Source organism: Hesperophylax consimilis, chromosome 20 (assembly GCF_061612785.1).
Source record: "Hesperophylax consimilis isolate HC1 chromosome 20, BYU_Hcon_1.0, whole genome shotgun sequence".
NCBI lineage: Eukaryota > Metazoa > Arthropoda > Insecta > Trichoptera > Limnephilidae > Hesperophylax > Hesperophylax consimilis.
In genome coordinates, this window is record NC_142855.1 from 21403289 (window position 1) to 21416861 (window position 13573).

The 13573-nt window shown below is 36.7% G+C and overlaps 1 protein-coding gene across 1 annotated transcript; it reads left to right on the plus strand.

Annotated features, from left to right (window-relative positions):
* Positions 1 to 944: 944 nt before the first annotated feature.
* LOC149414329 (uncharacterized) lies at positions 945 to 3086 on the plus strand. Its single transcript, XM_089644138.1, has 5 exons — positions 945 to 1030; positions 1113 to 1274; positions 1476 to 1734; positions 2162 to 2230; positions 2941 to 3086. The coding sequence occupies exons 3-5, from the start codon at positions 1596 to 1598 to the stop codon at positions 3084 to 3086; spliced, it is 354 nt and encodes a 117-aa protein (XP_089500264.1). The 5' UTR covers positions 945 to 1030; positions 1113 to 1274; positions 1476 to 1595.
* The last annotated feature ends 10487 nt before the right edge of the window (positions 3087 to 13573 follow it).

Below are 13573 nucleotides of genomic sequence, written 5' to 3' on the forward strand. Positions count from 1 at the left end.
ACTGTGGATAGGCCACTTTAATACGACTTATCCACTGGAACGATTTCGGTCGAAAAATCGACCACTTTTATTTTTCTGCGATTGATATCGGTCCAAAAATGGACCGATTTTTCTACCATTCGTAAAATATTTATTGTAATTATTTAAAACGTTTATATGGCCAGCTACTTGTTTTATCGAATAGCTGATAATATATTCTCTTTGTCTATGAACTTATCCGTTGTCTTTGAAGTGTTATTTAACGAGTTTTCGCGGTTTTTTTATGGCGTCCTGTCAAAAACATAATTATAAATTTTCAACATTCACGAAATTTTGGACTCTTCCTAAAATGCCGTAAGTAATTAATTTATTGGGTTTTTAACGCATAATTATATATCTGTGTAATCATGATTGACTTATCTATCTTTGAAATGCGTTTTTAATTCGTTTGTTTGTATTATATTGTTTTGGTTGAAGTTTTTGTGTAAGATTACGTCAACTGAAGACGTCATCTGTTTTTGATTTACAATAATGTCTTAAATACTGCACTCGCGCATTTGAAATATAGATATTCCATCACAGTGATTCAAAACAAAGAGATATATATAAGTTTTATTTGAATTGGTTCATTATTAATACAGATATTTGCTAACCAATTATTTTAAGTCATATGTCAAAAAGTTGACTCTTTTTCACATGTAAAATGGTGTAAAGCCTTCGTCACACAATAAAAATTTAGTAATTTAGTTGTATAATTAATTAATTTGTTTACTTTTACCAAATTTGTGCAGAAACAGCTGTCGTCCAGGGAAAGGGATCACTCCACGACCCAATAATTATTTTCAAATTTTATATTAGTGCAATATTTAACAAAATTTAAACATTTTACATTTTACATTACTTACATTAAGTGTTTTCAATTTAAAATATATAGAGTGGTGCTGACTGCAAGAGGTGGCAGAGAAAGAGGGAGAGGTGGGGTACGAGCTGGTGCCGGACTACCTGCACGTGGACGTCAACGCAGAGCTGCAATTGCAGCCTCGTCTGGAGTGTTAGTATTTTTTAATGTTTTTTTATGAAAGTACTTTGCTGTGGCCGTTGAACTCATCATATATTTGTATTTATTTAAACAGCGACCCTGCTTTGCTACTGGTGCGAGAGGATCGCGTCAAGGCCCTAAAGGCTGTTAGGGCCCTGCCTGCTTCCTTCCGGCTAGAGCTGGAAAGCCGAAAATTCAAGAAGCAGGCGGCGCGCATTTTGCTCCCTACCGCACCTCCAAGAAAAACTAAACAAAAGTAAGCAATCGTATTTAGATGCTTGATACAATATTATTGTTTTTTCCTGACAGCGTTCCACACTTACAGTGAGAGTTGGTAAGATCAGCGCTCTGTGCATTTGGCACATTCAGTGCATATTTTACTGTTTATTTACATACTGTACTTACTGTTTCACACGTGAATGAGAACAATTTATATGATTTATGTAAATGTTTTCAGAATTCCATCTCCGGAGAGAACAACGTGTCCCTTTTCACAAGGGACGCCTTCACCGTTGCCACGACCCGTACCACCACCGTGGATGTCCACACCCAATCAACGGCTCCCAATGCACCAATTATGCCTATCCGTGCAGCATCTCCCGAGCCGTTACCTGGGACATCGCGGAGTGGGGAACTCTTCTCTCCGGAGGCCGGCTATCACAGCGAGCTGTGGGTGGACTTGCCATTCTACGAAGAATTGTCGGCGTTTGGGAACGGTGAGTCATTGAAAAAAAAGATGTGCATCATTACACATCTTTTTTTTCTGTAACGGGTATTGCAGAGTGAGAAATAAGACATGCCGAACTTCTTTGCGAGGATTACATTTGATTCACCGGCTTCTAAACGGTGTAATACAGCATTTTTTTCTTAAATTGAAAAAACACTTTCGCTTCACGGGACTCATTGTGTCGAGCTTCCTAGTCAAAGCGAGGCTGTATTGGTAGGTGGATTTTGTAACCGGACAAATTATCATTAAAATAGGTCGCTTTACGTAGTTGGTCACTTTAAACGGATACGTTTTCCTACTAAAAGCTATGAAACCTTACTAGAGTTTACATTATCGTCACTTAAAACAGTAGACCGTTAAATGCAAAGTCATTATATCCAAATTCTACTGTAAATTTGTGTTTTCTTTTATTTCAGAGTCAGACATGGGCAGAAACAGTAACGTGGACGAGGCAGCTGTACTAGAAGAGTCTGTACTTGGAAACCGTGAGTTATAAAACTAACTAACTTACCTTCACGCCATTTCGGTAGGCAGAGAGGATGAACCACCATGCAACTCGATCTTGGCACACACACTCTTTTCTTCATTCCATACCTACCTGACTGTGCTATTCTGACTCCTGACATTGCCCGCCTCAAGTATTTGATTAACTTTTTATTTATTTTTTTATATGAATACCTCACAAGAGCCTTTTTTATCAACCACAATTTAAATACTAACGCAGACCCGTGAAAAATCATTAGATATATATTTTTTTATGTGCTTACCGCACATGAGTATCAATTGCTCCCAACCGTATGGAGCCAGTGAGACTATGGCATCCCCAATCGGGGTATGTTGTGAGGCTGAAGGTAGCGGGTAGGGGAAGGAGGTGTGGAAGAGGGAGGTGGAAAAGTACCTGGCTATTCAGAACTGGTCACCAAACACGGCTAAAGCCATTTCAAGCAACGTTTCAATTCTGAATGGGGTCTTACACCAGGGCGATACTATGGGTATCTTCCACTCTGGAACGTGCCGCAAATATAACATATATTATTTTTAATGAATTTTGTGTGAAAATAACACTAATTATTCAAATATAATTTATTTGATTTGATCCCGCGACCATCGTATTGCGAGTCAAAAGCCGTACCAGAGGCAGTGGGTTATCGTAATATAGACACATTAAATTAATTTGGGTTTTCTGTTGTTTCAGAAATGGATATGGACAGATCGAGCGACGATATGACGAAGCGAGCGACGTCGACCACGAAGAGAGCGATGAGGATACCTTCTGCATGCCACCAATACCTTATCATAATATTATCAACGTTTCACCTCCCATACTCCCATAGACTTTAGTAGACAAGACCAGGTAGATAGTGAGGCAATGCGTTCGATTCTGCCGCCTGAAGGTTACTCTTTCGATTGGTCTAATGATATCTTACGGGATAAGGGAGACTTTCACAGGCACGCCAAGACCAACTTTTAATAGCGACGAAATGGGCAAACCTTTCTTAAAATCTTTGATGCAGATTTCGTTGAACTGATCGCGAGAGAGACCAACAGGTATGCAGATCAATCAGACTTACAAACCTCAACTCGTACTAGACTATAACAAGGTAATGGGGGGGGTTGACCGAAAAGATCAGCTTTTGTCAGGCTTCCCCATTGAACGACAGCGAAACCTGGTCTGGTACAAGAAGCTTTTCAGGAGACTACTAAGCGTTTCGGTGCAGAATGCGTATATATTGTACCGCTCAAAGCTCCGCAAGGAAAATAAACGCATTTTGTACCGAAACTTCAGGAGTGAGGTTGCGGATGAACTCCTTCTGCTGTTCTGTCGTAGTCAAATTGACACGACTGTGCGGACCATTGGCCTAATAGCTGAAGGAAAGACTCTGCGACCTATCCTGAAAGGCAACCACTTCGTGGTCCGTAGCGGGAAAAAGGTGAAATGTGCGTGGTGCAGCATAAATAACATTTTCAAAAGGACCCTTACAAAGTGTGATGTGGCATTATGCTATGATTGCATGAAGCCATATCACACTACAATATAGATTTGCTGAGGGTTTTTTTTTATTTAATTTTTTTCTTTTTTGGTTTTTTAGTTATGAAATTAAAATTTATAAATTTAATTAAATTTGTTTGAACATCAATTATGATGGCCTGGATGGTTGGACTTAATCATTTCTTTCCGCATACTCACGTCTCATGTTATGTTGTCCTCAAAGGTTCTATATGATAAGGTTCGGTGGACATTTAATATGTATATTTCAATTCTGATCATTGAAATATGCATGAACAAATGCACAGGTATTCTAATTTTTCCCTGTTTATTGTACACATTAAATAACTCGTTTTATTTTTATGTCTTAATTATATTTTGTCAATTTTTCTGTAAAGAGGCTTTTCCAGATCTAGTCACTAAACATAACTAAGCCAATTCAAGCAATGTTCAATTCTGAATGGTGGTCCCTCACCAGAGCGATACTCAGAATCTCACTCTATAGCGAGGCACAATGATATTATTATGTATTGATTTTCTTAAATTATGAATAAACCAATAAACTGAATACATTTTTATTATGACAAAGTGTGTAAACAATGTTTAAATCAATATACTGCTCTTTCATTGTAACCATACAACTGTAATATTGATTTAAAAGGATATAAGGGCTTAATAAATAAATCAATTATTGGTTCCATCAATTATTTTCCATCCCCCATTTTTTTCGATACCTTTGCGTTTAGATATAAAATTATCACTATGATTTTATTTGCCATTCTACGGTCATACAAAGGTTTGATATATATATACAAATTTATCATCATTTTACATATTCCGATTTAACCTATGTAGATTGACCTTAAGGTAGCTGTCAGAAGTGATTTTTCGTCAAATATTGGTGAATTTCATCAACTTTCAAAGTATCCCCCTGAAATATTGGCAATGTTTATATCTATGATATATATCTCACTTTAAGCCTTATTTCCTCGTTTTGCACGTAATATAAAAACATGGTTACAAATCTCCAGTTCTAATTTACAATTATTTAAAAAGTAGCACCATGATTTTGACATCGTGAAATAGGCTCTCTGTATAATTCATCAAATGAATAAAATAAAGCCAACACGGCGACTATGCTTATTAATACTTGTAGACAGTTAATGTATCTTCCTAACGTTATACCAGTTTTTGTGGTAAATTTATTATATAGCATAATACAGTGATTTCAATTTTGACGCGTCACGCACTCAAATTTTACAAAATTATTTTCTGACCAAACTTTTGAAGAGATCTTAACATGCAAAAAAATATTTTTCTATTACATTCTTGCATCTGTGATTATCAAACAGGCCATAGAGAACATAAAAACGTAGAAAATATTCTATAAAGATTTTTAAAACTGCCACTGGCGGCAATTTCAAATCACAAAAACGCAAATTTCGCGCATTTATAAAGTTTAAGATTTTTTAATAATTTATCTATCATTTCTAAAAATATAGAATAATTATTAAAATATAGGTGAATTCATTGGCTGTATAGCACTACAATCAGTTTTATGTCTCCGTATTAAAATTCGGAGGTTTGATTTTTTTAATGTTGGCGGAAAATATTCAAAATCGTCGCCAAAAAACCGCGAGCAATCGGAGAAAAAAGTTTTTTGACGCGCGATCGTTCGAGTGGTTATATATGTGATTCTATTAGATGACGTGTAATCGGGGTTGCCCGACCTTTCTCTACTTTCAATTAATATAATATCCATGCATTATATATGTGGAGATCGACGAGATTCATCTAGAATGTCTCGCATATACAAAAATCATAGTAACAGAAGTACCCAATGCGAAGCTTTCCTACGTACCTACATGTCTACGGGCTACCGACGTCTAGAGCTACCTACGACAATACGTTGCGAGTTGGTCTAGCACATTACGCGCATTCGCTAGAAGGTTCTAGCCTATTGCCTAGGCGTAATTCCAGTGCCATCGAAACTACCAGAAGCGAGTGATCCGTAGTTTACCAGCGATCTCGCGCAGCTACTGATGCCATCGGCCGGGCTATATAAATAGGCCCGACTCAGCGAGCAGTCAGTCAGTACTGGAGCACCCGGAAGACCCACACTCTTCACCAGTAACTGATACGTCAACGAGTCTGGTCACCAGCAGCGGCGTCGACTGACTGACCCGCGCTTGACCAGCACTTCACCACCTGCATCCGGAGTTTTCATCATCGGTCCTCAAGTCATCTCACATACGGCAACCTGACTCAAATAAAACACTGTGACCTTCACAACATCTTTCATTTCGTGCCTCCTCAACAGATCCCCAAATATATATATATAACTTTCCGGAAGAAATCCAAATGATAGTGAAATCAAAATATCATATCAAAACTCCGTTGCATAGTTGATAAGAACTAATGTGGGCGCACAAATTTATGGCGCAGACTACGCCAATCAAGTAACAAAATCATCACTGCCATAGTTGCCTGGATGGAATCCCCTCTGGAGACGGGAGATGTGCAAATATCCTCCATAAACGGCTGTTCACACTCATTTTTGTGTTTATATTCTATGCTTTTTCACTTAAATTCCGCTTTTTTGTGCCTGTCGAAATCACCTATATATTATTATTATTGTTCTAACTCTAATTATGTGTATTATTTCAAATATGGAATGTATTGCATTGCACTACCCCTGCATACGTTCTGGAATAAATTCTTATTTTTATTATTACAATACAGGCCTCTTCAAGACCCGCATTAATAAATCCCTTCCTACAGCCACTACCTTAACCCGCCTCACAATGCTGCCCAACCGGGCATAGCACCCCCACCTTTACACCGTACTGGCAGGGGTGCTCTTGTAAGGTGTAACATTAAAAAAAGCAAATAACTAAATAAAATATCTCTTCTCTATTCAATGTTAGAAGCTCATTGTGGTGTATGTATTAATAATTTATTTTAATTGATGTTTAGGGCTTATTCTACCAGTATTTCAATTAAAGTTGCTTCTAGGAACTAGGATGCCGGTGAATACATGCCCAAGATTTGTAACTGGTTGACACTTGTCACATCAGTACAGTTCGTTTCTATGACTCGTTCTCGAGATCTTGAGCTCGGCTGTGGAACAGTATGCCAGCCTCTGTGTTTCCTCCTTCCTGCAACAAGACCCATGTTCACTCCTTCCCCTCCCCAAAAGGACCATCCACACAGCATCTCCAAAGATGACATAGGCCCTGAGGTAAATTATTTTTCTCAGGGCTTCCTGTGAGGAATGTAAGATAAAAAATCCACGAAAATTTTCTAATTTAATTTTCTGGTGGACTTTATAAAAAAAAACGTTTTTCTTTCTTTGAAAAATGTAGTGCATTAAAAAAAAACAAAGCTAACCGATTAAGTTCTGCTAACTTTTGTCTTTGGAATTAGAAAACTACATTTTTTCATTGTTATCATTTAATATGCCTAATATTAAAGAGTAGTTGAGTTCACCACCATTGTGATTTCTTTAGCCTATTCAGATTCCCGGAATCTACCAGACTAAAATAAAGAAATCATTAATATAATATATTAAACAGGTTCGTATTATGTACCTGTACACATGGTGTACCTGTATACACGGTGTACCTGTACACACGGTGCACCTGTACACACGATGTACCTGTATACACGGTGTACCTGTATACACGGTGCACCTGTACACACTGTATACCTGTATACACGGTGTACCTGCATACACGGGTGTATCTGTATATACGGTATACCTGTATTACGGTATACCTCGTAATACAAGCGGAAAACTGGTGAATCTGCATCAACAATAGAATAGTGAACTCAAAATATATTATTTTTGATCTCAGCATTTCGACCATTTGTAATTTTTTTTTAGCATTTAGAGTTAAATAAACCTCTTGTAGCCGGATTCACACTTCGGCGAATTTTAAAAGACATATTAACCCCCTAGCGACCGATTTTGTTCAAATTTTACCCAAAGAATTCCAACTTCGGCATAGACTTACTCGAAAACGAAAGTTCTTATCAAAAAAACATAGACGGCAAAATCAAATCCAATTGTGATGTATATTTACCAGTTTCCCGCTTGTACGAGTTTCCAGACACCGTGTATAAAAGCGATATTCTTGTTAATTTTATTTAAAAGTTTGTCTGTTTCCAAAACACCATGTACGCACAAAAGATTTAATTTGAATGTATAAATATTTAAAAAGAAATTTAAAAAACGGCTCGTGTATTGGTGAAACGAAATTTCATGTATATAATATGTCGTATTAATTAGATCATGTTGAGGATATAATTGTTTGAATTTTTGAAAAAACAAACGTATAAAATTACCAACGATAACAACCGTCAAAATGTTGATATTTGCGACCGACTGAAAATATTGTTTATTATAGTTTATTTGTCCGATTATGATATATCGTACAAAAAATATGTAATTTCAATATTTTCCTAAAATCGCACATTCCGAAACGGTTCCAACTGGCTACCACCTCATCATAACATGAAACCGCCACTGGCTGAAATCCCCATCGGCGTATAAAAATAATAAAAACATAACATATTATAATGCTGGCATTGTTTGTGGACTCGGTGCACTCTCTCGCTGCAGCAGCTGGTCCAATTTCTTCCTCACCTAGGATTCTTGCTGCAGAGTCTCCATCTTCTATCTTCGTTGAATGTCACAGCAGTGCCGCCAAGGTCTAGTATCTGTGAGAGGATATTGTGTCAGCGCTTTATTAGCAGCAGACACATACCTGGACGGATGACGAACCTCGTGCTGGCACTGTTGGTGGACGCGGTGCACTCTCTCGCTGCAGCAGCTGTTCTAGTTTCTTCACCACCTAGGATTCTTGCTGCAGAGTCTCCATCTTCTATCTTCGTTGAATGTCACAGCAGTGCCCCCAAGGTCTGGTATCTATGACAGGATATTGTGTCAGCGCTTTATTAGCAGCAGACACATACCTGGACGGATGACGAACCTCGTGCTGGCACTATTGGTGGACGCGGTGGACTCTTTCGCTGCAGCATCTGGTCCAGTTTCTTCACCACCTAGGATTCTTGCTGCAGAGTCTCCATCTTCTATCTTCGTTGAATGTCACAGCAGTGCCCCCAAGGTCTGGTATCTATGACAGGATATTGTGTCAGCGCTTTATTAGCAGCAGACACATACCTGGACGGATGACGAACCTCGTGCTGGCACTATTGGTGGACGCGGTGGACTCTTTCGCTGCAGCATCTGGTCCAGTTTCTTCACCACCTAGGATTCTTGCTGCAGAGTCTCCATCTTCTATCTTCGTTGAATGTCACAGCAGTGCCCCCAAGGTCTGGTATCTATGACAGGATATTGTGTCAGCGCTTTATTAGCAGCAGACACATACCTGGACGGATGACGAACCTCGTGCTGGCACTATTGGTGGACGCGGTGGACTCTTTCGCTGCAGCATCTGGTCCAGTTTCTTCACCACCTAGGATTCTTGCTGCAGAGTCTCCATCTTCTATCTTCGTTGAATGTCACAGCAGTGCCCCCAAGGTCTGGTATCTATGACAGGATATTGTGTCAGCGCTTTATTAGCAGCAGACACATACCTGGACGGATGACGAACCTCGTGCTGGCACTGTTGGTGGACGCGGTGGACTCTCTCGCTGCAGCAGCTGGTACAGTTTCCTCACCACCTAGGATTCTTGCTCCAGATTCTCCATCTTCTATCTTCGTGTCCCCTGTTTCTGTACTTCTTCACTTGTTCCTATACTTCATTTTATTTAACTTAATTTCAATTTATTTTTGTAATATTTATATATTTTTGTAATACCTTCATCAACTGTAAAGCGCCCCTGAGGTGATATCTCACAAAAGCGGCGCTATACAAATTTTCCAATAAATAAATAAAATAAATAATAATTAATCAATTAATTTAACAATAAACATTTCAAGATTACTTAAATAATACCAACAAAGTTACTACATATTGTTACACTACTACTTTCATGTTATTTAAGTACTTATCTTGTACTCTTATTATTATCTATTACTGGCTGTACCCCGCCACGCGTTGCTGTGGCTGAGTCTGTCTGTGCAGATAGAGAAACAATAGCGCGTGTTGTTTTTAGTCTAATACATGGCACTTGAAAAAACATGTTTGTCTAACAGATGGCGCTGTTTTTAAAAAAAAACACACTCGTATTCGAATGCAACTTTGTGTCAAAATTTCAAAGCAATTGGTGAAAAGCTTTCGGAGATTTAAGACTTTGAAAAAACTAACATTTATATTTTTATTTATATAGATACAGATAGATTCATTGAACAACTATAGGGTTTTCCAATAAGAGGTGTTATTTTGATATTCAAAGAAATTTATCCCGTAAAAGATCAATGGTTTCGTTGCTTGTGTGGCACGTAGCGCCGTCTTGTTGAAAGTAAACGTTGTCCAGATCAATACCATCCAACTCCTATTATCTCTCGATAGCGCAATCCATTCACCGTAACTGTTGCTCCAGCCTCATTTTCGAAAAAGTAAGGTCCAATGACTCCACCGGACCATAAACCGCACCAAACAGTCACACGTTGATGATAGAGAGGCTTTTCAACAATAACTCTTGGATCATCTCCCAGATGCGACTATTTTGCTTGTTGACGAAGCCACCGAGGTGCAAATGGGCCTCATCACTCAAGATGATTTGCGTTTGATTCACTCAAGTGAATTTTAATAATTTCCATGCATTGTTGAAGCGTGTATCATTCCATTTTTATTAATGACGTAGTTTCTACTTGTCAAATGTCAAAAAATGACAGCTTCAAAAGTAACATCTACCGAAATAGCGGGCCATTCAAAATAACACCTCTTATTGTACAACAGAACTCTCAATGATAACTTGTATTGTACTAATATCATTGAGGAAGAACATGATACTAATACATATAAACGAAACAAGACACACAAAAAATAAAAAGATAACCTTCATAACTAGGAATTGAAGCAAGGATCTCCTGTATTACGCGGACAGACTTTTTAAACCAGTCGACCATTGGGATTTTTTAGCGTCATATTTCAAATTCAGAAATAACAATATCATCTTGCGACAAATTTTTCCCATATTTTTGGCATCTACCTTTTTTGTATTGTACTGCTTATGTTGTTTTTACTCAGCCTATTATGTTATGTAATATACACTTATTATTGTACTGCTTACATGGCGGTAAAAGCCTACATGGCGTAAAAAAAAAAATAAAGCCACCAGTTTGTTAATCTATATCAGAAACAGAAGTGGGTCTAATACACTGCCTTGGGGCACACCGTACAAGACTGATAAACTTTTAGCAGACTTGATAATAGACGACTTTGGCATACGCATGACATTTTTTACAAGTTTTCCAATGTTTCTAAGACAAGATCGACAGCCTCTGTTGTAAAGTGGTTGAAATTATTGACCACAATTCAGAGATAGTAGTCAATAATTAGAATCAGTAATCAATAATATTGTGTAACGACAACAATCGAAAGCGCAGAGCAAAGCACTACTTCAATCGTCACAATTTTAGGTTGTCACCGGGTAGGCAATTCAGTCGATTTTCGATAAGCAATTTTAATTTTATTTTCATTGAAATTAATTGAGTTAAAATTTAAATTTGAATGGTTATCTATCAAATTCATTGAATAATATTTTTACAGTATAACCCTTACACAAATGAAAGCATAATTTTACCCAGCAACAATTTTTCTCCATATTTGTGTTGTCTATGCTAAATAAATTATGTAATAAACTACTATTATTATATAAAATTGGTTGTTTTAGTATTTCCGATCAATTTTTATTTATTTTTTTATTATTCGTTTAAATTTGAGGGAAATTTTAAAATTATATTTTTGTTATTTGTTTTTAGGGTGTTATGCCGTGTTGCGCTAACTCTTTCTTTAGCCAACGTTTCGGACAGCATTACAGTGTCCATCATCAGGGCATGTGTTATTAACACCCCAAAAACAAATAACAAAAATACTTTTGGCTGTGAAAATTTTAAATCATATTTAAAATTATAGTTTACTTATTTTACTAGCTGTACTCCGCCACGCTTTGCTGTGGCTCAGTATGTCTGTGCAGATAAATAAACAATAGCGCGTGTTGCTTTTACTTTTATTTATTTATTTATTTGTAAGAAACAAACAGCTTTTACATAATGAACAATGATAGATATAAATATACAAGTTAACTGAAGTCAAGCCACAAAAGTTTCCTATGCTAAAGTTCATTAATAGTATCTTTATTTAGGAAAGTTTACACATTACAACTATACATACATATTATGGTGTACATTGATTTGTAATTTTTTTTATATTTAAGGTTTTAAAATGAACAGAAAAATACAAACATAATATTGTGAAGGTAAAAAGAAAATAAAAGTACAGTTGAGGTTTCTCAAATACTGCCTCACTAGGCTAGCCTGTGTTGAGGCAGAATTTTTCGTGTTAGTTCCTAATACCTTTGAACATACCTATACTTGTATTAAGATGTATTAGCTCAAGAATGTGGTGACTTTAATAACTGCGAATTTGGGTGAATGCACCAGTGAAGGCCCTATTCTTTTTATTTTTGATCAAAATTTTTACATTATCTTTTTGTGAATCACATTGTTTTATGCTGTCTGGAAGAATGTTGTAGAGTCTTGTCGCAAAGTATTTAAAGTTTCGTTGACCAAACGTAGTATGAGTTATCGGTATTTGTATTATTATTATTATTATTGTAAATGAAGTTTTAATATCTTAAAATTGACAGCTGATGGTACTGTAAAAAAATATGTTGACATCTATAAAATATTGTTATATAAAAACACACGCGTATTCGAATGCAACTTGTGTCAAAATTTAAAAGCTATCGGTGAACAATTTTCGGAGATTTAAGATTTCGAATAAACCATAGACATATGAATATTAGTAGACCTGCCCTAAGTGATTAAAAGCGTATTATCCCCACTCCCCATACCGGTTCCATTGGAGCCGGCTGGGTTCGCGTATGGCCTCAAGTGAAATTTGAAAACGTGACGTCATCATTCTTGTGCGAACTATGGTCGAGGCATCATCGGTTCATTTTACGAAATAACACGGCAAAATGTTGACTTGTGATATGAAAACTTGTAAAAATAGATGTGAAAAAGAGAATAAACCCAATTGTCGTATTACATTCCATAAGTAAGCATTATTTTACTTTATTTTAAGCATATTCACATCGTATAATATGAATCGGTTGTTACTATCACATCGAGAAACGTCTGGACGCGAAACACAAAGCTGGTTGGTTGCTGGGAAGTAAATTATGAACATTTATAAAAGTGTCTTAACTAAATACTTAAACGAAATATTCGACTCTGAAAATACAACCGAATTTTTTTGCCGAATTTGGACTTCGCAAATTTGTTCATAACGTGGCGAGTAATTTGCGCTCCCATGTAAAAATGTCTATTCATTCAAAAGCAGATTTTACTTTTAAGAAGTAAATGGTGATATTATAATGCGAGATGCCTATTTACTGTCAGATTGATTTATTGACGAATCACAGTCAGCTTCACTCCCTTCGTTCTTCAACAGTTGATTTACCCCTTGCCATTATCTTCTCGTCTATTAATTCCTATGTCTGTGATATAGATAGAGTTTATTTTATTTGCGTAATAAATATTTTTTATTTATTCTCACTTTCCAGTATTAGGAATTATTTATATAAATAGTTCTGATTAAGTGCAGCTTAAAAGATGCCAATAGTTTTTTTTTACATTTAAAAATGGAGTGGGTATCTCTTAATAGTATAAATCAAAGTCACGTTCCGCGTCTGTCTGTTTGTG

Excerpts from the sequence above, each read along its gene's own strand:
- LOC149414329 (XM_089644138.1), top strand. The coding sequence starts at position 1,596 with ATGCCTATCCGTGCAGCATCTCCCGAGCCGTTACCTGGGACATCGCGG. Across the intron at positions 1,735-2,161 it reads ATTGTCGGCGTTTGGGAACG|AGTCAGACATGGGCAGAAAC; the intron begins GTGAGTCATTGA and ends CTTTTATTTCAG. Across the intron at positions 2,231-2,940 it reads AGAGTCTGTACTTGGAAACC|AAATGGATATGGACAGATCG; the intron begins GTGAGTTATAAA and ends CTGTTGTTTCAG.